Source organism: Chanodichthys erythropterus, chromosome 6 (genome assembly GCF_024489055.1).
Source record: "Chanodichthys erythropterus isolate Z2021 chromosome 6, ASM2448905v1, whole genome shotgun sequence".
NCBI classification, from domain to species: domain Eukaryota; kingdom Metazoa; phylum Chordata; class Actinopteri; order Cypriniformes; family Xenocyprididae; genus Chanodichthys; species Chanodichthys erythropterus.
The window spans coordinates 32,297,759-32,324,889 of record NC_090226.1 but is presented as its reverse complement, the minus strand read 5'-3'; the positions used below and the strand labels follow the sequence as shown (position 1 = coordinate 32,324,889).

The following is a 27,131-nucleotide window of genomic DNA, read 5'->3' as shown; positions in this document are numbered from 1 at the left end:
AACAAGAGTTCAGTACATGGAAAAGACATACAGTGAGTCTCAAACTCCATTGTTTCCTCCTTCTTATATAAATCTCATTTGTTTAAACGACCTCCGAAGAACAGGCGAATCTCAACATAACACCGACTGTTACGTAACAGTCGGGATCATTAATATGTATGCCCCAATATTTGCATAATGCCAGCCCACGTTCCCAACAATTATCAAAGGCATTAGACAAGGGCAGCCAGTTAACGTCTGGATCTGCACACAGCCGAATCATCAGACTAGGTAAGCAAGCAAGGACAACAGCGAAAAATGGCAGATGGAGCAATAATAACTGACATGATCCATGATATCATGATATTTTTAGTGATATTTGTAAATTGTCTTTCTAAATGTTTCGTTAGCATGTTGATAATGTTAAATGTGGTTAAAGTTACCATCGTTTCTTACTGTATTCACGGAGACAAGACGTCGTTATTTTCATTTTTTAAACACTTGCAGTCTGTATAATGTATAAACACAACTTCATTCTTTATAAATCTCTCCAACAGTGTAGGATTAGCCGTTAGCCACGGAGCGCAGCCTCAGATTCACTCAGAATTAAACTTTTAACATCAAAATAAATACTATACTCACATAATTCGAAGCATGCATACAGCATGCATGACGAACATCTTGTAAAGATCAATTTGAGGGTTATATTAGCTGTGTGAACTTTGTAAATGCGCTGTAATATAGTTGACAGCTCGTTTGGCAGGAAGCTCGCGTCTTAAAGGGGCGGCGTCGAGTGAAATCGGTGCATAGTTAATGGTGCCCCTAAAAAAAATAATTAAAAAAAATCTATGGGGTATTTTGAGCTAAAACTTCACAGATACATTCAGGAGACACCTTACTTATATTACATCTTGTAAAAAAACGTTCGTGGGCACCTTTAATACTATAAATAAAAATGTGAAAAGAAAGAAGCTTTTAATAAATATTTTTAATGTGCGTGAATAAATCCAACCTGTGACTGATTAAGTTTCACTTCCATGATCCGTGACCGGCAGATGAGCATCTTTACGGCAGGGATTAAATCTTCAACAATGTCTGGGATAAAGTGTACAATTGAATGCACTTTGAAATTGTAAAAGATTATCAAAAAAGCATATGATGCAAGTTGTGCCAACAGCTCATGTCCTATAGGCCTAGAAGTCAACAACGACAAACACTGCGGCGCGCTTCTGCCGGCCAACGAGCTGACTATAGCTCGCTATTTGAAAAGACTCAAATGGACACAGGCAGATCGCGTTAAAGACTGAGTATTCTCTCTCAGTCAGGTAAGGTAGCTACAAATGATTTCAAACTATTTTAGATGGATGTAATTTGATTTTTGGATTCTGTTAATATTTGGCTAAAAAGGCTGTCACTCCAGTTTAGCATTTATTGTCGATCTGCAGTTAAAAAGACAATTCTAGCTAGGCTATACTTTCGTTATTTTAATAATTTCTTTAATTTTAATTTATTTATTATCACTCTGGGTTACCTAATTTAACTATTTCTGGCTTGTGTTTTGAATATGTTCCCCTGCACTTCAGGTATTTTGCAGTTTGACTTGATCATATTTCATTTTTTTTTAAGTAGGCTATTTTCATTTATTAAAACGGTATATTCTGTTCTAACTCAATTCTGTAAATTAATGTTTGATAAAAAAAATATATAATTTTTTTTAATTAAATTATTTTATTTTTTTTGTTGTTTTTTGGTGCATCAATGTTGCGCTGTAGATTAGTTAAAGCTTGCTCGCACAGACAATTTAGCCGATGTAATTTGATTTGCCAACATATGGAATATATCTATCTGCAGTGTGGCCTTTCTGCAGTTATTAATATATATATATTAAAGTTTATTGATCCAAAATGTTTTTATTCATTTGCTTCTATATCCTTGAGAGTGATCTGTAGGCTACATCGTAGCTGTGAATGTTTATCCACATTGCCTTTCATTTGTTTAAAAAAAATAAAATCATTGTCAGTTTCGTCTATCACTTAACAGGCAGTTTGGTCGGTTTATTAGAAAGACGTTTCTCTGTGCTGTGTGTGAAAGAAAATAAAAGTTGTCTTAAGCCGCGGGTAGACTATAGCCAGGCCTTAGGCCTACTTCATTTTCCGTGTCCAGCTCCATCTCGTGAACAGTGCAGCGCACGAACCTTTCAAAGTCCATGCGCACTCTCTAGTGGACTGCTGTATTCTGCAGTTTTGGGGCCTAGTAGGTTGCCTTCAACCCATGCTTCCAACAATCCAGATGATTGGACGTGCTTGCCAATGACTTCCATGAATTTTAGGGCAATGTGCAGGCCACCTAATCTGACAACAAGGCAATCCAGATAGTCATCATTTTCCCACTTCAACTCCATCAATTTACAGAACAATGCTTCATCCACTGTGATAACAACGTGATGCTGCCCTAGTTTTCTGGCCACATGTTTACATCTCAGCACAACAGTATTCAGTGTATCTAGGTCATGAGCAGGTGCCTGGATAATGGGCATGTAACCAATGCTTGTCATTTCACTGTGATTTTGGTTAAAGGTTGTCCAGCCTTGCTTCATGTCTCTTTCATCCTGACGCTTGAAAAAGAATGCCATGTCTATTGCAGTTGCTTTTGCAGTTGATCCATTCTCATCTGATTTTTTGAACCACTCCTTCTTTGTATTTTCTGTTGATTTCGGACAGGCTTTACCTTCTATAACTCCAGCTGGAAAAAGCATCTCCATCACCTCAGGAACCTGAAGGCTTTCCATTTTTGATGGTCTCAAATCCTTCATCCTCATGTCACCTTCCGGACCACGTTGCCATGCTGCCATCTGTGTAGCATGGAAGGTGTTCTTGCCATCAAGGGTTGAATCATTTATGTCAATGTTATCACATGTAAAATGTGTGAATCTGCCAGGTACAAAGTTAATTGGAGTCACTGCTCCTGTCACTGAATCCATGGTTTGCAGGCTTTTTTCTGCCATAGCAGTATCAACCTGCAACAGACTGTGATAGCTGATAGTGTGCCCTGCATTGTGAAACAGTTTCACCAGTTCCTTTGATCGTGTGGCTTGGTGCAAGGTACAAGCTAGTCCCACATGCTTGGGTGTCCAGTGTTTCGAACCTGACTAAAAATTAAAATTCTGACATTTATTACTCACCCTCATGTCGTTTCACATCCATAAGACCTTCGTTCATCTTTGGAACACAAATTGAGATCTTTTTGATGAAATCTGAGAGGTTTCTATCTCTCCATAGAGATCCAACACGACTACTCCAAGGTCCAGAAAGGTAGGAAAAAGACATAAAGTACACCATGCAAATCCAGTGTCTCAATTTTATGTGCAAAAAAAACAACAACAAAAAACCCACTTTATTTACAGAATAATATCACCCAAAGTGTGTTCACGCAACACAAAATGAACACAAAACGCACGCGTCATCTCGTAAACCTCAATAAAATCTTAAACCCCTAACTTTTTTTGCCAGCCAAAACCCTTAGACAATATGTACCCCCTGAGATTTTGTTAATGTTTAAAAAATTTAACAACACGTTCACATATTCACGCTTCTCTGATTCACGCTTCTCTAAAGCATAAAAATACCATAATATGTTTGCAGCCAGTATTTTACTTTGAAATTTGCGTTCCATGTCGGAATTTCTGTTTTTGTTTCTGGTCTGTGCAAGACCACACATTGGCAATTTACCCAATAGTATTTTGCCACCCCGGGTTGCCAGTTGACGGAAAACACATGCAGCGAATTTGCAGCCATGAAAGTCAGCGAACAAACTGGGTCAGAGATCACAGATTCTACCTGACCTAAAAATCCTCAGCATCCATCTATAAACGGGAGCATATTAAAACGCGATAAAAAAATAAATCAACTAATTATCTTACAGTGTAAATCTCCTCGCCTTCCAATGTCAATTGAGCTCTCTCCTGTTGCGTGTCTTCAAAATGGCAACCCGCAAGAGCTTCCAGTCTGAGGAGGAGGGGGCGAGGCAAACAATATTTTGAATTTGGTCTGCAGTACCCATTTCAACCACTAGCTGCCATTCTTACATAGAGCACCTTTAAAAACTCCTGATTTTTAAAAAAATCCGCATTCAAACCAAAATAGAAGGCAAGGCAAGGCAATTTTATTTGTATAGCACATTTCATACACAATGGTAATTCAAAGTGCTTTACATAAAGAAGAAGAATAAAAATAGAACATAAGGAATAGAAATAACAGTAAAAACAGAGAATTTTGCTATCTGGATGGATGAGCTAGGAAGTCTTAGGGAGTTTTGTTGTTGTTGTTGTTGTTGTCCGTCAGAGCAGATCTAAATGGATCTTCCTCACACGACAGGACTGTTACCTGTTGAGGCACTTCAAACTGATAAACAAAGTTTCAATCTCCCCTTTTGCCAAGACACCTCAAGATGCACCACACAGCCCTAATCCCCGTTCCAGAGATTTCTTATCTATGCAACGCAGTTCAAATTTCTCCTTTGGAAATTTCCCCCTTTGGAAAGTGTCCTGACTGTAATCTAGCAATATCTTAACCATGCACCACAGCTCAAACTTCCCCATGGTTTGTCCCCTTATCCAAATTTACCAAATTTTGACCTAATCACAAATGCTTTCTTCCTAATTCTTTCAACCAGACAGCAATATTTAAAATGCATTAAAGATATAAAATACATTAAAAATGAAATAAAAACAGGAAAAGGAATTAAAAGAATAAAAAGATAATACATATAAAATAAAATGCATACATGTCTGTAAATAATGACTGTAATGACTGTAAATAAGAAAGTTGTCTGGCTCGATTAGTTCAGTATTGTATTGTAATAGAATACTGAATACCCCCCCACTCTTGTCCAAAGGTGGCGCTACTGAGCCCATCCTCACCGCCCGTTTCTAAGGCTTTGCCCATGTCTACTGGCTGATATCTCTGATGTATGTGTCGAGTCTAATGCAATTTGAAGCATGCTAAGAGCCTCAGAAACACTTGAAACGAATATTAAAGTTTGATATATTGCCATGGCAACAGTATTTAAGATATCAAGAATCCTTTCACAGGCCTACATCTGCCATATTTTGACAAGCTAGCATTCTCACTAGCTAAGTTTCCATCCACCTATTTTTATGCTTATTTTGGGATATTGTATAAAAAAAACGCTGAAGGGAAATGCCAAGATGCACATACATTCTAAAAAGGTGCATAAAAAAACGTATGCACTCAAATGAGTAGGATACGAAATACGAAAACGTGCATAAACTACGATGGAACACTTTTACTGAATAAATTCCTTGATGCGCTTCAAAAATGATGTTCAGTTATTATACTTTAAAATTTTATGCCATCAATGTAGGCCTATGTTCCTGAAAATTATTATTATTATTATTATTTTAAGTTTATGGCTTTGAATAGAGGTTGATGTTTAATATCCGTTGGTGTAGCTATATATATATAGAAAATGGGTAAAATTCAACAATTTGAACATGGAGCCACATTATATCTATGAGATTGATCCATATTATAGGGCCTTTAAAATGAAGATTACAAAAGAAAAGTTTATTAAGAATGAGAATATAGACAGATATTGAGATATCTTTAATACTTTTAGAATTACAGGCACACAAACTTTGAAAAAATACTATTTATGGCACTCAGACAGGAATGTTCAAGAAAAAAACGAGATGCATTTCTAGTTTGAACATTATTTGTTCTTCAAAAAAATGTGCGACCATTAAAAATGTGTACCAATTTACTCATGGAGGCCCACTGAGATCCCTATCTCTGGAAATTAACCATATCGGGCCTTAAAAATTAAGAAAAATTGGTTAAGAATTAGAATCTAAAAGGATATTAAGATATCCGTAATATGAGTTACAGAAATGCAAACTTTTTGCCATTTTTGAACTTTTGGCATATAATGCAACAAAGATTGCTGACATCAACAGATTTAACTAACAGGCCTACCAATCTCTGTGTAAAAATAAAATAATGATGTTGTTCTAAAGTTGACTCCAAATCTCAGGTGAAAATTGTAATTCCCTCTAATATTGGTTTACTCAGTAAATATACATCCATTTCATTTAATATTTTGGCTTTCTTCTTCATTTATGTTTGTCTTTCTTCAGAAAAAAAAGAAAGAAAATCAAAAATTTGAACAGGGAAAGTTTCTGAAATATGGTTGATTTTGACATGAAATTACACAAATGTGTTTATGTCTGAGACCCTTTTATACATCTTTATACACATACTTAACTGCAGATACTGAAATGACATACAATGTGTGGTACAGTACAAATATTTTGAGTTTCCCTTATTCTATTCCTTATTTTCCTATAAAGAACCACGATTGTGCCTTATTGTCCCTCAAGTTGGCAATTCCTTCTCCCCAAATTGGCGGAGGTGTAGGGCTGCTGCTGGGCGCTGGTGTTGCAATGGAACTTTCTATTGGCCTTCACTTCGTGTCAATAAGGTCTTTGATAATACTTTCACAGTACTTTTTATATAAGGGTTGAAACATTATCTGGTCTGAAAGTCTCATAGATGGCTCATGAAGATAAACACTGCCACCTGCTGGACATCATCAGAACACCAGAATAAACACTAATGATCTGAAAGTCATCAGTGGTGAGCTGTCCGGGCTGATTGAGGAGTAAAACAACATCCATCTCCATCTGAGAAACATCAGGATGGAGAGCAAAATGTTTTTGGCCTAGGCTTCATCTTGTTATTTAGAATGGTTGTAACATAGCTATTTCATTTTGAGTCAGTTGCACAATTTCACTACTAGATGTCAGTAAAGCCACACGGAAATCTCAACATGAGAACAGCAATGAAATTATGTTCTGTCCAACTCTATTTTTTCACCCAATCGCTTTTGATTAGTTATGAAGGTTCTGTTATATGAAATGTAAATATTACATGTTTCAAAGAAAAAAAAAAAAAAAAATGAAGGGAAAATCAGAGTTGTCAAAAGTGCTTCTTTATCATTCTCAGCAAGTATTCAAAAATGTATACAGAGCGACAACATGTTCATTGCCTCTTGGGCATTAAGCTGTTTTTTGTTGTTGTTGTTGTAGTAGTAAAACTTGGCTTGCCTTTCAAAAATAAAGTGTGGCATTTCAAAACACTGTTTCGAAGCTTTACTAATCTTTTGTTTCGAATAAGTGGTTTTGATCGCGTATCAAACTGCTGAAATCACGAGATTTTGGCGCTCTGAACCACTGATTCAAAACAAAATATTTGTAACGTTTTGAAGCTTCAGTGTTTTAAAATCGACCATCACTAGATATTGTTGAATAAAGTCGTTATTTTGTTATTTTTGGTGCCAAAAAAGTATTCTTGTTGCTTTATAATATTAAGGTTGAACCACTGTAGTCACATGAACTGTTTTAAATATGTCTTTAGTAGCTTTCTGGGCACTGAAAAAGGGCTCACTGAGCCATCGGATTTTATCAAAAATATCTTAATTTGTGTTCTGAAGATGAATGAAGGTCTTACAGGTGTGAAACGACTTGAGGGTAAGTAATTAATGACAGAAATTAAATTTTTGGGTGAACTAACCCTTTGGTTCTTCAGCGTTCAGACACATAGAATAATTAATATTCATGAGCTAATCCTATGCCTATGTAGTAGGCCTATTTATCTAATTTGGTAGCTTTTCAGAGTCCGTTGTTCTGAAATATTCGGTGTCTGAAATTTTCGGTGACACTGGGCAGAGCTCACATGAATATATATATATATATATATATATATATATATATATATATATATATATATATATATATATATATATATATATATAAAGCTATAAATGTCGTGTCATGTGTAAGCTATGTTTTATATGAACACAGCCAATGATTCACCAGAGGTTAGGATTCGCTAAACGAGCCAATAGCGTTTTAAGTAGCCTATTTTTGTTGTTTCTGTATTACCTTGAGTCTTTAAAGCATATGGTTTTAAAAGTTTGCCGAAATGTATGGTTGCATAATAATAATTGTGAATTCCTGTGGTGAAGGCAGCAGTAAACTTTCCTAGTTTGCAGAAGCACTTCTAATCTGGGTAGACTTGAATATGTAATGTAGGCTAATATGTTTCAAAAATTGCACACATGCATGAAAACATGTTAATGTACTTTAAATATAGTTTAATGATTACCCAAATAGGCCATGATGAATTATGCATGTGATAACTAATATAATATCTATAGCTAATATCCTTGATTCATTCCCAAATATGAATTTTGCCAATAAATATCCCTGTACACCAGACAAAGCAAACACTTTTATTTTTCACTTTGTTGAACATGACAGTGTATTAAAAATTTTAATAATACAGGGGCAGTATTCACAAAACATTTTATTTTACCACTAAGAGTTCTCCTAAATAGTAGTAAAAGTTCTTAGCTAAGAGTTTTCTCTTAAAACCTATTCACAAAGCTGCTGAGACCAACTTTTACTAAGGAATAGACTGAAGGGCGGGGTTGACCTCGTTGCTATGGTGTAAGCACACAGTGATTGGCTGATGGGGGAGGAATCAGCGATTTAATCATAGAAATATTGTAGAATGACGTGTCATGTTTCCATATTAAAATAAAGGTTTTAAAATACAAATGTTGCCCTATTCAAATAAATATTTTTTAATAAAAATGTTGCCATAGTCAAAATAAAATGTTGCCATATTGTTGCCATAAAGGTTTTAAAATGTAGTGTCACTAATTAAACTAGTATATACAGTTAATTGTCCACCTCTTGGATGTCTTCATCTCAAGGGAATGCAGAATTCAAGCGACAAATTATATATATATACATATATATATATATATATATATATATATATATATATATATATATATATATATATACATATTTTTTTTTTTTTTTTTTTTTTTACTATATTCAATCATTTGTAAGTGTGAACTCTTTAAGATGTTTTGTGAATATTGCCCCAGGTTTGTAGTAATGTCATTTTATTATATATTTTAGATTGAATGTGTCAGTAGCAAAGGCCAATAGGCTGGTATCACTGAGATTGCATGAGCAGACCAAACTTTCATTTGTCTGAGATCCCAAGACCCTGTGTAAATGTGTTTTTGCTAATTAAATATGTCATATTATATGTCGTGACTTCTCATTTGTGAATAAAATTTTCACACAGAATCAGTTGCTCTTTTTTTATTAAAAATGAAACTTCTCTCATTATTTACTTTCATATTTGATATTACAGATATGCAAATTACTACATGGTCTATTATTTTAGCCTGCGAAATAAACATAATTATGGAAAGCTTGTAGAATAAAACTAATACATTTCATTTCTCAGACACCGAATATTTCATAACAACGTTTCCCTTTCAACAAACCTGCTGGGTAGACGTCACAAAGCCTAATTAATATTAATGGTGTTTGGTCACGTGACGGATCTCCCACTTGTCATTACAGGACTCAAACACAGGCGCGTGGTGTCTACATGAATTTCTGCCAGCATGATTGTTAAATTCTGTTTTTACTAGTTTAGTTATTCTAAAATGACTCACACATTACTTTAACAGGAGATCAGTGGTATTGCGTCTCTTGATTTTGTTGTTCCATTATGGGTGCTGTGCTGAGGACCCTGAGTAGTTGGGTAAGTTGGTTTGCTTTTTATGTATATATTCACATTTATTTCGATTGGTAACATAATGAAAATGTTTGAATCAATGAAATGTTATTCATGTGTAATGAAAGCAGGACAGGTCAAGAAAATCCCGTTACTTACGCTCGTGCTTAACTGGATTAGTCACATTGTTTCCTCTGACAGTCAGCAGCGCGCGACACTGGGTCAGTTCTGTTACGTCACGACAGTTACGTGTACAAAGCATAACGTTTCACATTCGCATTACGCTATGAAAAAGTTTTTTTCTATGAACATTCAAAATGTCCAATTCATTAATTGTTTTAAAAACGTTTTCTCTTGGTTATACGAAAGTTAAGGGAATATTCAATTGTATCATCTTTCAAACATTATGGGAATGTTACTTTTAAATGTTCACAGAACATTCTGAAACAAAAAGCAACATTTAAAAACGTTAAACGAACGTCCAACTAAAATATTACAAGACAAAAGTTTCATGAACAATGTATATAAATAACATTTTGTGCTAACGTTTTGAGAACAACTTTAAACGAACATTCTATTAACGTTACTGGAAGAATGTTGATAACTTTCAGAGAATCTTGCCAGAACGTTAGCCAAAGTTCTAAGAACGTTTCCCGTTCGCTTGGCACTATTCCATACCTTTTAGGTAAAGTGATTTTGTAATTTGTTGTTATTAGCTAATATAGGCTATTAGTGTATTACAGGTAAATAAAATAGAATATTATTAAAGAGAGGTGAATTCTTGAGAAGAAAACACATATTCCACACATTTTTTACACATTAAGGCGTAGTGTTGTGTTGTGCACATGACTTCTCAAGGTTACAGTAGTATTAAGTTGTTTACAACAGACTGAGCTCAGATCAGATCTCACATCAGCTGTTTTAAATCTTAGTGTCTAATTCATAAACAGCGTTAGACCTCCTGCTGAAGTCATAATTACATTAACATCTTACTATTAACGTCCATAAATAACATATCATGTGTGCAAGTGTTGTTTACAAATACAGATTGCAAACACAAAGTCATCCTATTAGCATTGGAGTTATTAGCTGATTAAATAATTGTTTAAGGCTGCAGTCCGTAACATTTGGCGCTCTAGCGGTTAATAAACGGAACTGCATGCATCTTGCGAAACAACATTGCAGTTGTTTCGCAAGCTACAAACTACTACTCTCTGTTTATGTCTATGACGAGTCACTGTGCTACAAACCGAACCAGTCTAAAATAGACAGAATATAAACACTTATTATAAGTGCACCGCTGTGATTCAGGATAATACAAAAACATGGTTTGGAAAATGGATTCATGATGTACACACTCATTATATCATTTTTGTAAAATTGGAGCACAAAAAAGTTAATCTCATCAGCTTTAAAGGGTTAGTTCACCCAAAAAATTAAATTCTGTCATTTATTACTCACGCTCATGCCGTTCCACACCCGTAAGACCTTTTGTTCATCTTCGGAACAGAAATTAAGATATTTTTGTTGAAATCCGATGGCTCTGTGAGGCCTGCATAGGGAGCAAAGACATTTCCTCTCTCAAGATCCATTAATGTACTAAAAACATAATTAAATCAGTTCATGTGAGTACAGTGGTTCAATATTAATATTATAAAGTGACGAGAATATTTTTGGTGCGCCAAAATAAAAAAAAAAATAATAACGACGATTTCAAAACACTGCTTCAGGAAGCTTCGGAGCGTTATGAATCAGTGTATCGAATCATGATCCGGAGCGCCAAAGTCATGTGATTTCAGCAGTTTGGTGGTTTGACGCGATCTGAATCATGATTTAATACACTGATTCATTATGCTCTGAAGCTTCCTGAAGCAGTGTTTTGAAATCAGCCATCACTATATAAGTCGTTATTTTGGTTTTTGGCGCACCAAAAATATTCTCGTCGCTTTATAATATTAATATTGAACCACTGTACTCACATGAACTGATTTAAATATGTTTTTAGTACATTAATGGATCTTGAGAGAGGAAATGTAATTGCTGGCTATGGAGGCCTCACTGAGCCATCGGATTTCAACAAAAATTTGTGTTCTGAAGATGAATGAAGGTCTTACGGGTGTGGAACGACATGAGGGTGAGTAATTAATGACAGAATTTTCATTTTTGGTTGAACTAACCCTTTAAGTTCTTTTGTAATTCTAAAACTCTTATGGCCTCTTTGGACTGTTGACATATACCATAATTAAACATATAATAACTGTTAACATTACCTTTGTATGCAAAGTATGGCTTTTTTTGTTGTTGTTGCAGGTTTCTCGCCTTTGCGACTGTGCAGCATGTCTAAGGTGCCGATGCTGCCCACAGATCAAGAACTCCATCATAACCCGAATCATGTATGCCTTCATCCTTCTGCTTGGCACCATCATTGCCTGTGTGATGTTGTCGCCTGGTGTTGAACAACAACTTAAAAGAGTAAGAATGAAGCATTAGTAGGGTTAGAAATAATCCAATAACCCAAGTAATGTACAGCAAAATCTGACAAGGGATTGTTACATTGAGTTTTAAGATTTGTGAATTTAGAAACCAGACACTCCACAAGATTTTTGTCTCTTATATGCTGAGATAAAAGAGGTCAAACAAACAAACATTGTTTGTAGTTGATTTTTCAATGAAAGTTGAAGAAGTTCTAAGGATTTAAAGAGGTCCTGTTCCGCTTTTTTTCATATTCATCTGTCTTCAGTGTGCAATGTTGCTGTTTGATCATGAAAAAGAACTCCCTGAAACGCCTCCATTGTATTCTTGAGTTTTCTTCACAATATTCCTCATTTAAATAATTCATATGCAGGATAAAGGGGCGGGGCCTGGTTGAGTTAGTAGTGTGTTGAAACTGGCGGTTATGGTAAGGGGCGGGACATTTACCAAACACTCTCGAAGCACTTGACCAATCACAACACACTGCTCCAGCTGACCAATCAGAGCACATTGTGCTTTTCAGAAGGAGGGGCTTCATACAGACAGGAAATAAACAGTGTTATTGACAGACTGGGAAGAGAGGAGCTGCAACAATGGAGAATATGAGGACAATAATCAACATTCAAGCATGAAAACCTGTTCTAGTAGAGCCCATAAACAACATCAAGACCTTGTAAAATGGCATAATACACTAACTTCATCATTTCATGTCTTCATTTTTAGATCCCTGGTTTTTGTAATGGAGGAGCAGGCTCCAGTATACCAGGAATTGAGGCCAATGTTCAATGTGAGAGTTTTGTTGGTTATAAGGCTGTGTACCGGGTTTGCTGTGGCATGAGTTTGTTCTTTCTCACCTTCTCTCTGCTCATGATCAATGTGAAGAACAGCCGAGATCCCAGAGCTGCAATCCACAATGGGTTAGTCCATTGAAATGTGGACCCAAGTTACAACTGTCAATTTCTTGATTATGAACTAGAAATTCCAATACATGTAAAGCACAGTTTGCAGCTTTAATACTAGTATTTTGCCATGCTATGAAACTATTGAGACATAATTTACCACTTCTCTATATTTCATCAGGTTCTGGTTTTTCAAGATTGCAGTCATGATTGCCGTCACTGTTGGTGCCTTTTATATTCCAGACAAGCCTTTTACCCGAAGTAAGAATTTCACTCATTTTATAAATCAGAGCAAATTGGTTGTAAAATTATTTGAAAAGCTAAATATCAGGAATGTTGATATCTGGCATTATTACACGGCTCTGTGTAATACTTGATTCTGATTGGTCAATTGCACCATCCAGCGGTTTGTTATTCGCTGATAACAACCAATAAAAACGGATAACACATGCTCATCCGGGTTACTGAAGTCTGCAGCGCTATAAGCTTGCGGTTTTTCCTCATGGAAGTTTTGCATTCGGTGAGCTAATAAAATATTAAAACTCAGTCGAATCAGTATTTTGTGTACAGTTGTCATCCAGTATCATAGACTCACTCTCAAACGCAGCTTCTGCCATTTTGTGACTATTTTGTTCACTGTAATGGATTATAAGATAACAAACAGGTTCTTTTTTTTATCTCAGATCAATATGTCTTATCCCCATAATTATTTATGTGCCTAAATACCGTGTAATATGTGGTATGACTGTATTGTATCTCTTAAATGTCCGTCTAGTTTGAACTTGCCGCTTGCTAGCAGCTGCTCTCTCTGCGGAATCTAATAAAATATTTCCATTCAGATCAATATTTCATGTCTAATTATTTACGTATGTGGCAAGTAGCCATGTAATAATGCAGATAATGTACATCCAGCCGGTTGTTCTTTGCAGAATAAACCCCTTCAGGCTGATGCAAGACCCCGGGGACCCGATTACCCTGTCTGGGTTTATTCTGAGATAACAATCGGCTGGATGCACTTTATCCCTTACTTAAATAATATCAGATATCACTGCAATAGCTTGTAGTAGAAGTGACTCTTGTGTCTGTCCTAGACTCTGTAAAAAAGCATAATATTATATAAAAATAACATGCTCAGCCTTTGCAAGTGACGAGACTACATGTTAATAATAAGGATAAAGTGTTTGTGTTACACTTTATTTCAAGGTGATGTAGTTACATTGCACTTAATTAATATTAGTTTTAACTTATTTGAGTAACTACATATACTTACTATAGAGTTATCTTTAGGGTTTGGTTTAGGATTAGTTACTTTTAATTGTCCATAATTTACTATTATTACTATAAAAGTTTATGTAGTAAGTAGGGGTTACAAAACTGATGGTTTCACAGTTCGGTACGGTTCAGTACAGCAGGGGGAGAAAACTAAACAAAATAGTTGTTTTTTCTATTAAACAGTAGTATACTGAACAAATTGTGTCCTTCTCTTTAAATGAATTCAGTTATAATTAAGGAAAACAGAGCAGGTTGGGCAAAATGCATTTAAGTATTAAAATATAAGAGGACAATGTCAGTCATTTGCATATGCCATATAAGTTCAAAATATCTCACTTCATGTAGGGTTTTCAGATTTTGCACCTAGGGACTTTTTTTGTAGGTATTGGGCTGTTACATGTGTCACATGTGTCTACCGAATTTTGTGCGAAGACTGCTTAATTGAAATTTTGTAGGTGGCGCTATCAAGCCATTTTGCCACACCTAATTCTGAAACCCATATCAGACGTACATTTTCACCACTTCTGATGCGTGTGCAAAGTTTCAAGAGTATGTTTAGGCCCTCAAAAATGCCATTCATTTCGGAGGAGAATAATTGACTGAGCAATTCCAATAGGTTGTTTGCACATGACGTCACAGCAGCAGCACGAATGAGTCTGGAGGGTAGGAGTGATGTTTCTAAATAGGAACCCTATCAAAAACTCGAAATTTGCATGTTTTGCGTCGTTTATGGTTGCTCAAATCGATAAAATCGAGAACCCAGAAGGTGTTTATATCGTTTACATAACTTATACCGTTTTTTTATAACTTATTTCGTTTTTTTAACTTTAAAAGTTGTCGCCTTTTATAGTGTTTTGCATCTGCTGATACTTAAATGAATATGGATACTTGCTTACCTTTTTGACTTGGTTAAATATTCACATTCTTCATGCTATCGTTTGCAGGGAGGAGAAGATATTTTATCCTATTTAATTATAATTTGGTATTTTCGCTTCAGTTTTGTAGTATTCTGTTTACAGTGTTGATCTGGTTACCATGGGAACAGTGTCACTCGCTGCTGCTTCAGCCATGGTAGAAAATGTCCAAATAAAATAAATGTGTTCAACAAGCTGACAGAAGTCGATCCATTTATTTCTTGGAAGTATGTAAATGTAACTAGTTTTAATGTTGTTTTTGTAAATATTCACTTACCCATATGACCACGGTGGAGAATCGGATGGTCACGTTCAGGACACATACACGCTGTATTTTTGTATTTATTTCAACAAATGACAACCAAAATCAAACCCATAAAAGCTCGTGAACAGTTTTGAAGTGGCTGTGTGCAAGCCGAGTTATCATACTCTAAAACATAATGTTAATTATTACACAAAAACCAAATACAAAACTCAGCTAAGTATGTGATTATTCTGAGTGAAAGGCAGTGGGTTTATTTAGTGGCATTATTACATTTTTAGTCGTCTTCCCTCACCTTTTAAGGCGAAATTTGTATTACCGTCCATTTTTTTCCCACGAACGATAATGTGAGTTCCTATTACAATTCTCGATTCAGCATAAATTACCAACAATGGCGACATTTTTCACAATCAGGACAGAAAATCGAAATACTGCTCTAACATCACTAGTAGAAAGGCAGCGCGATATAAACAAACCCAGACTACAACTGAACACGGCGTGACGGCAGCTTTACATCCTCTATATCTGCCTCATCGATGGCAGGAAGTCTTTTAATTCAGCGGAAAAGTCGCTCCTCTTCATAACATAAGGATCGCGTCCAACATATGTTGTGATTTTCTATTTTAGCTTTCTAAACCAGCAGAGAAAGGACTTTTCCCCATCTCTTCCATTCTAATTTTCACTGCTTGCCCTCCATCGGAATTTCGCGCGTCACCAGAACCACGTCATTGCAAACAACCTATAGGATACTTACACCATCGGTTAAAAGCTGTCGCTTGAATTTAGGCGCCTGTACAGTGATCTGTCACGCCACATTAAAGAGTGTCAAAACAGCATTTTTTGTTTGAATTTCAGGATCAAATGGACAGAATTTGAAAGATGATACTTGGTTTCCAAACAAAAGTAACAAAATGCAGAGCTTATTTCGATTATTGGTGGTTAATGGTGGTTAGGCTACAGCGCTGTAGATCCAATGTGCCAGGGCTGGGCGGGACAGCAGGGGGCGGGGCGGTTCGGTACGCCATGTGAGTATTGCAGTTTGTACTGTGGGTGGTATATTGCAGTTTTTCGGTTCAGTTTGAATATCATTACACCCAGTTGTAACGTGTTACTACATCACCTTAAAATAAAGTGTTACATCAGTAGTTTTGCAGTTGACCTTTTTCTAAGCCCCAGCTGAAAGGGTTTGTTCAGCCAAAAATTAACATTCTGTCATCAATCACTCACCCTCATGTCATAAGTCAAACCCTTAAAACTATATTATACAGTTATTTGGTGGGTGTTTTTTTTCCCTGTTTATTATTATTAATAAATGTAACTAATTATTGAGTATTGACATCTTTCATAATAACATTGATGTTGCTTACATTTTAATGTCATTCCTAACAGCATCCCTGTGTTAAAAACAATGTAATGCATCACATATTCTTATGTATTGATTTTTTTTTCTTATTTAAAAGGTTGAACATTGCTTTTGCAAGTTTTTCGAGACCTTCATAACTCTTATGTTATTTATTCTTTATACCCAGCTCATTTTGGGTGTGTTAATATCTGTCTCTTTCATTAGTGTGGTTTATTGTGGGAACCTGCGGAGCGTTTTGCTTTATTCTGATTCAACTGGTTTTGCTTATTGACTTCGCCCACTCGTGGAATGAGTCCTGGGTTGATAAAATGGAAAAAGAAAACACAAATTGGTGGTATATGGGTAGGTAAAAATGTTACACATGTGAAGAAATGGTATAGATTTGTATTCTTCATGGCTGAATATTTTGCCATAATATGTATGTTGAATAATGTTATGACCCTTGCTTCTAGCCTTGCTGTCGGTAACAGGACTGAACTATAGTCTGTCCTTCACGGCTGCTGTTCTCTGCTATAACATCTACGCTCAGCCTGAGGGATGCATGCTCAACAAGTTCTTCATCAGCTTCAATATGTCGATATGCGTCATAGCTTCAGCTCTTTCTGTACTGCCCAAAATTCAGGTAGTTACTGTAAAGCCATGTTAAAGCCATGTTTTTGCTTGTCTGTACCAGCCATATAAATGTATTCATGCCATATATAGTTTTCACTTGTAATTACATCTATATTTCAAGTTCATTTAAAAATAATTTATGGTGAAATATGATTTTTGTGTGTGTTTGTGTAATTCTAGGATTACCAGCCCAGATCTGGTCTTCTCCAGTCATCCATTATGACTTTGTACACCATGTATCTTACCTGGTCAGCCATGACCAATGAACCAGGTTAGCAGCTTCACAAGAGTTTTTATACATTTAATCTCATAGAGTTCACAACCTTCTTTTTTCTTTGTTAAATTAGACAGTGTGAATCAGGCTGCATCTACATTGCATTAATCCAGATACATATGAAAATTGTGTTTTTGTTTCAAAAAGCACTGAAATGTCCGAAAACACTTAAATCATCTCACTGGTCATGCATAAAAGTAAAAGCTGATCATGATGTCTCTGCCCTTAAGACTGACGTCAAGTGTCACTTTCCAGGTCCAAACGTTCTATCAGATGCCAAAAGCAAACAACAAACAGTGCTAATATACAGTAATAGCCAACAGTGATGTCCAGCCTAAGAAAACTGATATATTCACTTTACTACAAGTTATTACCCTTTATTTGTGCAACAAGAGAGAGCCAACAAAATATTAATAACTGATTATGTTGTAGTCATTGTTTTTTTTTGCATAGCAAAATAAATTCTGTAGCTGTAGTTTACCTTTTTGCCAAACAATTTTGTCAGATAAATACTTTAACCAAGTTTAGTATTTTGTTCGTCCCTCATATTTAAAATATTTTAAAAAATATAAAATATTTACGTCATATTTTGGTCATTAAAAACAAATGTCCCTGTCGAAAACACTTTTGGCTACTATTTGTACACTCATGATGTGATGTAATACTACCGAAAAACCTCCATTTCCATACCGAAATCTCAGACGGTCAGACAGTGATTAATTTTTTAGGAATCGTTAAAATATTTGTGGACCATGACTTTACAACCTAAGCAGATAAGCGTGGAAAAACGTTTGTTTTTTTCAAAGTGATGATTTAACTTATGTCAGTTTTTATTTGTGTCCATCCCTCACCCGCAGACCGCACATGCAACCCGAATCTGCTCAGCATCTTCCAGCAGATCACATCCTCCACAGTCGCTCCACTGGAGATTGAGAACCAGACTGCCATCATCATCGTCGACATAGAGGAAACGGTGCCATCGGCACCATACTTGCAGTGGTGGGATGCTCAAAGCATCGTTGGACTGGCCATTTTTGTTCTCTGCATTTTGTATTCAAGGTACAGTGTTATTTAGTTGGACTTATATAGCCATGGACAAAAATATTGCCACCCTTTTTCAAGTAATTAGCAATTTCCCCTGAACAGAAGTGCTGTATGCCTGAGTGAAACGGCTTCTGGAACAAGAACAAATGTAGGGTGGGGCTTGATTCTGCCCGTGGGGAATTAATTTGTGGTTTTCTATTGGTGGAGTTCATGTGAGTGACAATCCCTGCCCCACCCTCTTGCCAGTAAACACGTCATCAGAGAAGTCGCCATGAAATCACTATTCTTATTTTTTTATGGACTATAGCAGATTCATCCATGCGCATTATTTATAATTATTTTATAAATTTATGATCTTTGTAAACTTGAATCAGAATAACTTCTTGCAGCATCTCTTCTCTGATGATGAGGGCGGGGCAACCTGTCACTCACATGAGATCCACCAATAGCAAACCACAACCATCCAATCAGTTCCTCACAGACAAAATCAAGCCCCGCCCTACATTTGTTTTCGTTCGAAAAGCGGTTTGACTGGTAGTTTTTATAAACATTCTTGAATACCTTAAAGGGACATTTCACCCAAAAATTTAAATTTTATCATAATTTACTCACCCTCTATTTGTTCCAAGCCTGTATAAATGTTTTTGTTCTGCTGAACACAAAGGAAGATATTTGGAAGATATTTGGAAGAAAGTTTGTAACAGATCTCGCCCTACATTGACTACCATAGTAGGGAAAAAATACTATTGTAGTTATTGTGGGACGAGCTCTGCTTGGTTAGAACAACTTGAGGGTAAGTAAATGATGACAAAGTTTTTATTTTTGGGTGAACTATCCCTTTAATACTCTCTAATATCATAAAATAAGCATCCAGATTGGCCATATTAGAATTGTAATGCTTAGCCTAATAACTTGTTTTATTTTTATTTTTTTGGCAGTATACGATCTTCCAATACAAGTCAAGTTAATAAACTAACCTTAGCTGCCAAAGACACCACCGTAGTGGATGATAGCAGCACAGGAAGTCCTGAGATGGCAGAAGGGGCTTCAACACCACTACACGTGGAGGACAACGAAAGAGACACTGTTCAGTACAGCTACGCTTTCTTTCACTTCATGCTGTTCCTGGCATCCCTTTACATCATGATGACCCTCACCAGCTGGTACAGGTGTGTGTGACGGTAGTGCAGCAAGATTTCCCAGTCATCACTAAAGTACTCTGAAGAACTCTTTAACAGCTGGAGTAGAAAAGTAGAAACATACACATAATAGCAAGCACTGATCAGGCATGACATTATGAGCACTGACAGGTGAAGTGAATAACACTGATCGTCTCTTCATCACGGCACCTGTTAGTGGGTGGATATATTAGGCAGCAAGTGAACATTTTGTCCTCAAAGTTGATGTGTTAGAAGCTGGAAAAATGGGCAAGAGTAAGGATTTGAGCGAGTTTGACAAGGGCCAAATTGTGATGGTCAGATCATCTCCAAAACTGCAGCTCTTGTGGGGTCAGTATCTATCAAAAGTATCTATCAAGGAAGGAACAGTGGTGAACCGGCGACAGGGTCATGGGCGGCCAAGGTTCAATGATGCACGTGGGGAGCGAAGGCTGGCCCGTGTGGTCCGATCCAACAGACGAGCTTCTGTAGCTCAAACTGCTCAAGAAGTTAATGCTGGTTCTGATAGAAAGGTGTCAGAATATACAGTGCATCAGTTTATGTATGGAGCTGCATAACTGCAGATCAGTCAGGGTGCCCATAATGACCCCTGTCCACCGCCAAAAGAGCCAACAGTGGACATGTGAGCATCAGAACTGGACCACAGAGCAATGGAAGAAGGTGGCCTGGTCTGATGAATCATGTTTTCTTTTACATCACGTGTGCGTCACTTACCTGGGGAACACATGGCACCAGGATGCACTCTGGGAAGAAGCCAAGCCGGTGGAGGCAGTGTGATGCTTTGGGCAATTCTGCTGGGAAACCTTGGGTCCATCCATGTGGATGTTACTTTGACACATACCACCTACCTAAGCATTGTTGCAGACCATGTACACCCTTTCATGGAAACAGTATTCCCTGGTGGCTGTGTCCTCTTTCAGCAGGATAATGCTCCTGCCACAAAGCAAGAATGGTTCAGGAATGGTTTGAGGAGCACAACAACGAGTTTGAGGTGTTGACTTGGTGTTACGACCGTCTAGGGGTCGGCCGCAACAGGAAGAGGAAGAAATGAGTCTCACTACCAGAGAGATTCCAAATAGAAAAGATTTTATTTCTTACAGAGGGTTAGCGTCAGGGGCAGACAAGGCCAAAATAATAAACAAAAGAATCCTTTTTTTAAACCTCTACAATTCCTAGTTGAAAATAAAGAAAACAAAATACAGTTTAAACTTACCTATCTCCCTAACCAAAAACAATATAAAAAAAATGTGTACCAAAATAAAATGGCGTCCAACCCCCTACATCCCTCGACTGGGCAAAGGTATATACAAAAGTATTTACAGGTAATATTTACAGAAGTCAGTAGCGAACAAAGCAGAATCAGTATCCAGTAATCGGTGGTCAAACAGGCGTGGGTCGAATAAACAAGAAATAACAACAAACAAAATACTACAGTCAGTCACACTCGCAAATACAAACTCCAAATAATCACTCACAATCAATCTCTCTGGCACGACACTCTAGACTAACAAACGATACGAAGTAATGATGAGATAGGTTACGATCAACGACACGATGGCACAATGATGGCCTCTTCAGTGTGTTTGGGGCGGTCTTTATATTCAGATCAGGTGAGGAGGAGAACCAATCGCAGCCTCCAACAAGCCACGCCCATCTGTAATACAAACATGCAGGCACATACACAGAGATTAAAAAAAACAAAAAAACACACAGGACAAAAGGATGGGATGAATGAATAAATAACTTCTGCTCATAACACTTGGCCTCCAAATTCTCCAGATCTCAATCCAATCGAGCATCTGTGGGATGTTCTGAACAAACAAGTCCGATCCATGGAGGCTCCACCTCACAACTTGCAGGACTTAAAGGATCTGCTGCTGACATCTTGGTGCAGATACCACAGCACACCTTCAGGGGTCTAGAGGAGTCCATGCCTGGACGGGTCAGGGCTGTTTTGGCAGCAAAAGAGGGACCAACACAATATTAAGGGGGTGGTCATAATGTTATACCTGATCGGTGAATAATTGTATATCGTAAAATGATTTCTGTGTGATAACATTGATTTTATTGCCATCCCAGTCCTGATGCAGACTACAGTGACATGACGAGCAAGTGGCCAGCAGTGTGGGTGAAAATCTCCTCCAGTTGGGTCTGTCTCACTTTATACACCTGGAGTCTGGTTGCTCCTATGATTCTCACCAACAGAGACTTCACATAGATGCATTTCTGCAGCAATGTCTGGCAACCTTGATGCTATTATGAAAATAATTTTTGTGTCATGACAACTCTCAGTGTTTAGTATAGTAATAGATAGAACAATGTTAACATGTTTGGTCTTGACAGAATAGATCTGCTACGCTGCTGTTGCTGATTATTGCAGTACGGGACTTGATAATGCCAATAAACACACAATGTGCTGCTGCTGTACATTATCGCATATGTGAAATGACCTATGGCAGATCTTTACAGGTGGAGCTGGGGAAGGTTGGGGGTTTCAGAAAGTGTACTGCACTGCTACAGCAAACGCTGACCAAGTATTTGAAAGTTGAGACGCAGCTCATTGGCTGCTGATGCAACAGGAACCAATCAGCTTTGCCCTATAAAGAATGATGCGACTGCAAGCAGATTGAGTTAAGAACCTATCAGCCTGCGCCATCTAGAGTTTCATGACAGAACTTTGTATTTGTTTTTATATGCTTAAATGAGACATTTTAAAATGTATCAGGGTTTTAATGTTTAAGGATTTTGTTTTTGGACCATTTTGCCTATTAACCTTAGCATGTGGATGTTCTCTGTGCTATGGAATAAAAAATAAAATAAGTAATTGCGACTTTTTTTCTCACAATTGCGAGTTATAAATTCAGAATTGTGAGAAAATGTCAGAATTGCGAGTTTGTATCTCACAATACAGACTTTACAACTTGTAAATATTTAAATTTTCTGAGAAAAAAAGTCAGAATTATGGGATATGAACTTGCAATTGCAAATTATAACATCTGGCTTTTCCTTTTTTTTCTCACAATTGCAAGTTTAAATCTTACAAAAAAACTCAGAATTGTGAGAAAGTCGCAATTGCCTTTTTTTTCTTGTCAACCTACTGCTTTAGAATAAAAAAAAAACAAGGGCTTTGATTTTTTTTTTTATTTACTCTGAAATTCTATTTCTATTGGTTGGGCACTTTTTATTTTTGTATCTTTTACTGCATGTTTTGTTTTATACAGAAACTGCTATATTTTCTGAGGATGCAAATATGTTTTAGATATGAATAAGCCATTTTTGTACAACCAGGAAAATTCTTGTATTATGTACAATGTATTAATGTATTCACATTAGTATATTTAACAGTATGTCCAATGATCTATTATGTATTTTCTTTAGAGATTAATTAAACCGGAAATTAGTGATCATGAACATTTGCTTCTCATTGCCAACAAATATTTTGAGATTTTTTTTTTAATTGCCCGTTTTTGTCATAGCTAAAGAGTTTTTAATTCTAGAAACTATATATTATTGAATTCAACAGTACAAAAATTTGATCCAGTTCTTTATTGGATACATTTGCAGGTTGAGGAAATCTGAACCTGTTGAGAAGCTGATTTACATGTTTAGCATCACATGTATTTTTAGTAGGTCTCAAAATATTCAGCTGTAATGTTTTGGCAATTATTGCTCTATATTATTATTTATATTTACCAACAGATAAAACACTACATTAAGAACAACAAGACCACTCTTTGAACAACATTGATTATGAACTTTCACAAAAAATCAGAAGCTTTCCATGTGTAAATGTTGGTGTCTTCAGTCAAGGGTGTACATTTGTCTATTATGAATTGATCATTTGAGTTTAAACCATTTATTACATTAAATTTGTATACTAAAGTTCAAAAAAAAAAAAGAAAAGAAAAAGCATGTGACGCCAAAATATATTGTGTACTGCGCTTTATCCGACCATAGACCTTCCGTCCTCTCAACCGAACCTCGTCCAGTTTCTTGATGACTGCCGAGGATTTTTTAGATGAAGCCGTGTAACTTTTCAGAAGTCTCTCAAACAAAGTCTCTGTTTTGGGGTGAGTGCTGAGAAATGCTTTCTCCAACACATACAGGTCAACTCCTTTATCTTCTGCAAGCGCAGAAATGTAACTCAAGCCAAAGTCAATCAGAACCAGGTGAATACGTTGCTGGTCAGCTCCGGTGACCAGAAGCATGTTGGAGGTGGTGAGATCACCATGGATGACGTCTTCATCATGCATCTGAGCCAGGACTTCACCGATCTTGTCCGCTAGAGCCTGGAGGCGCTGTGGGTTTTGTTCTGATGCAATGTGGTCTCTGACCGACACAGAGTGAATAATATCCTCCAGGAAAATACAATGCGTGGTGTAGTCAACGAAATACACAACAGGTGCGTTGATACCTGGGACAAAGGAAACAAACAAGTCGATCAGAGTAGATGTAATTAATGTATATCACATCTTATTGTTTAACTGCTCAAATACACACACTGTGAATGTAATCAGGTGGGGACAAAAGTATGTGTCAGTATATTGGATCTGTGCATTAGCTCTTAAAGTGACAGCAGCCTAAAAAACCTGCTGCTGTCAATATTGTTAATTAATCACCAATTGCTCATGACTTGAGTGCATTTTGTGACTTTAATAAGAATTATTGTATATTTAATTTATACAGTGGAGAATATGCACTTTTAGTTTACTGCTTAATTTTATTAATTCTGTAGTATCTTTTGTTAAAACTTAAAGCGCACTATTCATTTAATTTGTTTTATTTTATTTGTCCTATTTTATCAAAATTGGTAGAGAAATATGACAAATTATGGGTATTGTTAACCTCATTTCCAGCAAAAAACAATTATATTGGAATATAAATGGTTTTGAGTAAATAAAATTGCCTACATTGTGATAAAATTTGGGTCACATCAGTCACCCGATGTCATTGTTTTTGTTTAATTTTTGCGCACAAAAAGTATTCTCGTCGCTTCATAACATTAAGGTCGAATCACTGTAGTCACATCAACTGTTTTAACACATTTACTACATTTCTAGACACTGAAAGTGCTAATTTTATTGCTTTCAATGGAGAATAAAAAAAGATTTCATCCTCTCAGATTTCATCAAAGTATCTTAATTTGTGTTCTGAAGATGAACGAAGGTCTTATGGGTGTTGAACGACATGAGGGTGAGAAATTAATGACAGAGATTTCATTTTTGGGTGAACCAACCCTTTAAAACAAGGTATTATTAGTTTAATACCAAAACTAGACAAAATCCAGACAGATACTTGAAGACCCACAACTTTAATGAACGTAGACCATAAGATCTAAACGTTAGCATATGCAAACAGATTAAAAAGTTGATAAAATTCTGGTATAGAATAATCAAGAAGGGTCAAAAGGTGATTCAATTAGATTGAGAGAGACAGGACAGAATATGATTGTAGAAAAGGGAGATGGCTGAGAGACATTACAAAAGAGAAACGGTCAGAGGAAAAACGTTCCAGCGCTGGAAAGACTGAATCGGGAAGGCCTGAAAATGGACGCCGAGGTTGCGTTGTTTCTGCTCCATACGGGAGTAACACTGGTTATGCTCGGTTTCACAGAACCAAGATATGCTGTTGTTGTAATATTAGCTATAGTAACAGGACAGTTTTGAGTAGGGCTGGACGATTATGGCCTAAAATCAAAACCTTGAACCTCGAAAATGAAATTGAACATCTTACCTCAATTACGATTAATTAATTTTGTTTCTGGGTTTTTTGTTTTTTTGTCCTCACAGTTCATGCAACAATGCAGCTGTGCGAGCGCAGTAGCTCGATATAATAATACACATCCGATCGTCTAATCGCTTGAAATGTCCAAACTGGCAAACCTTAAAACAAATACGACTGACAAAGTTTAGTGAAGATGCCACTTTTATGCCACTGACTGGACGGGGTAGTCACGTGGCTGCACACGCAGTAGTATGTTTTTAAGGGGGAACAGGATTTAAAAAAAAAAACTGAAATAACGTCGGTTAGAGGTTCTGTATTCCAGTTTCAATTACTTTTCGATTAATCGTCCAGCCCTAGTTTTGAGTGTCATCGTTTGTCTGGAGCTGCTGGTGATTAACAACCAATTCTAGCTTCTATATACTTGTGTTTTGTAAGTTCATTTTTTTGTTCTTTCTTGTCATTTGCTTCTTTATCTAGGCATTATTTTGCTTCATTTCAGTTATTATAAAGAGACATCCACTCCTGCACTTTATGTTCATGCATTTTGTGGGCAGATGAAGGGCGTTTGTTTGGGTTGACTTCTAATATGAACAGTGTTTCTCAGAAATTGCTTACTGCACCTTTAATGAATTACAACATATGCTTTTATTTTGGAGTGTTTTCAAAATCAAATCACATTATTTATAGCAAGCATCAATATTCATAGCAGTTCTCATTAAAGCCTTTAAGTACACAGAGCTGTACCTTTCTCTATTTGTCAGATTTTTTTTAATTAATTAGCCTAACTTCAAATTAAATGCTTTATCCAGGACACTAGTTAAACCCTGATTAAAATAAAAAAAAAAAATACTTCGGAAATAACTTTTTAACATTTTCTATATACATATTATACACACACACATAATTTACTCCATAATATGCGAGTACCGTTCCTGCAGCATTGACAGCTGTTCTGCGTTGTAAACGCTCGCACAGGACCTGTAGTGCGCGATAAACCCACAGGATCAGGTGTAGTGCGCTCACCTGCTCTCCTGCAGCGCAGTATGGATCGCACCTCCTGCGTGGTTCTGCGGCGCGTCAGTTTCTCATCAACTTCAGGATGGCGATATAATTTTGGGAATCTCTCTTTAATAATGACGGACCGCCCCAAAAACGTACCTCGATAGACACGAGCTTCTGCGCCTTGTTTAATCAACTGTGCGTCTTTTAAATACGACGGGACACTCGCTTTTAGTGAGGTTGACTGAGCCATGATCCAAACCAACCCCCTGACATGCAGCCATGCGCTCTCTGCAGCTTCCGGTAGTGATATGTCGTTCTTGAACGATTCGTTCATTTTGAACGAATCTTTAATGTGACTCGGGAAGAACGAGTCGTCTCGGGGGGTGATTCGTTCAGTCGCGCATGTGTAATATTCTACAGGTTCTGTACTGCTAGTAGTAGTTCACCTGATGATTCAATTGATTAGTTCATCTCTTGAGTCTTTCGGGTTTTGAGTCGCTCCTTAATCACGTG

General features: G+C 36.7%; 2 protein-coding genes across 5 annotated transcripts; one reads left to right on the top strand and one right to left on the bottom strand.

Annotated features, from left to right (window-relative positions):
• Positions 1 to 9,459: 9,459 nt before the first annotated feature.
• si:ch73-267c23.10 (serine incorporator 1) lies at positions 9,460 to 23,362 on the top strand. Of its 3 annotated transcripts, XM_067388656.1 has the most exons (11): positions 9,460 to 9,629; positions 11,608 to 11,736; positions 11,913 to 12,074; positions 12,798 to 12,991; positions 13,155 to 13,234; positions 16,989 to 17,126; positions 17,237 to 17,406; positions 17,577 to 17,667; positions 18,528 to 18,729; positions 19,653 to 19,883; positions 21,972 to 23,362. In XM_067388656.1, the coding sequence occupies exons 2-11, from the start codon at positions 11,704 to 11,706 to the stop codon at positions 22,108 to 22,110; spliced, it is 1,440 nt and encodes a 479-aa protein (XP_067244757.1). In that variant the 5' UTR covers positions 9,460 to 9,629; positions 11,608 to 11,703; the 3' UTR covers positions 22,111 to 23,362. The 3 variants fall into 3 exon arrangements, with proteins under 3 accessions (XP_067244757.1, XP_067244758.1, XP_067244756.1); XM_067388657.1 differs by lacking the exon at positions 11,608 to 11,736 and having other exon boundaries at positions 12,957 to 12,991; XM_067388655.1 differs by lacking the exon at positions 11,608 to 11,736.
• Positions 23,363 to 23,435: 73 nt separating this feature from the next.
• Positions 23,436 to 26,901, bottom strand: LOC137021758 (EKC/KEOPS complex subunit Tp53rkb-like). 2 transcript variants are annotated; one of them, XM_067388658.1, is made up of 2 exons: positions 26,544 to 26,901; positions 23,436 to 24,306 (listed from the first exon to the last, which is right to left on the bottom strand). In XM_067388658.1, the coding sequence occupies exons 1-2, from the start codon at positions 26,866 to 26,868 to the stop codon at positions 23,777 to 23,779; spliced, it is 855 nt and encodes a 284-aa protein (XP_067244759.1). In that variant the 5' UTR covers positions 26,869 to 26,901; the 3' UTR covers positions 23,436 to 23,776. The 2 variants fall into 2 exon arrangements, with proteins under 2 accessions (XP_067244759.1, XP_067244760.1); XM_067388659.1 differs by having other exon boundaries at positions 23,448 to 24,306; positions 26,640 to 26,901.
• Positions 26,902 to 27,131: the final 230 nt, after the last annotated feature.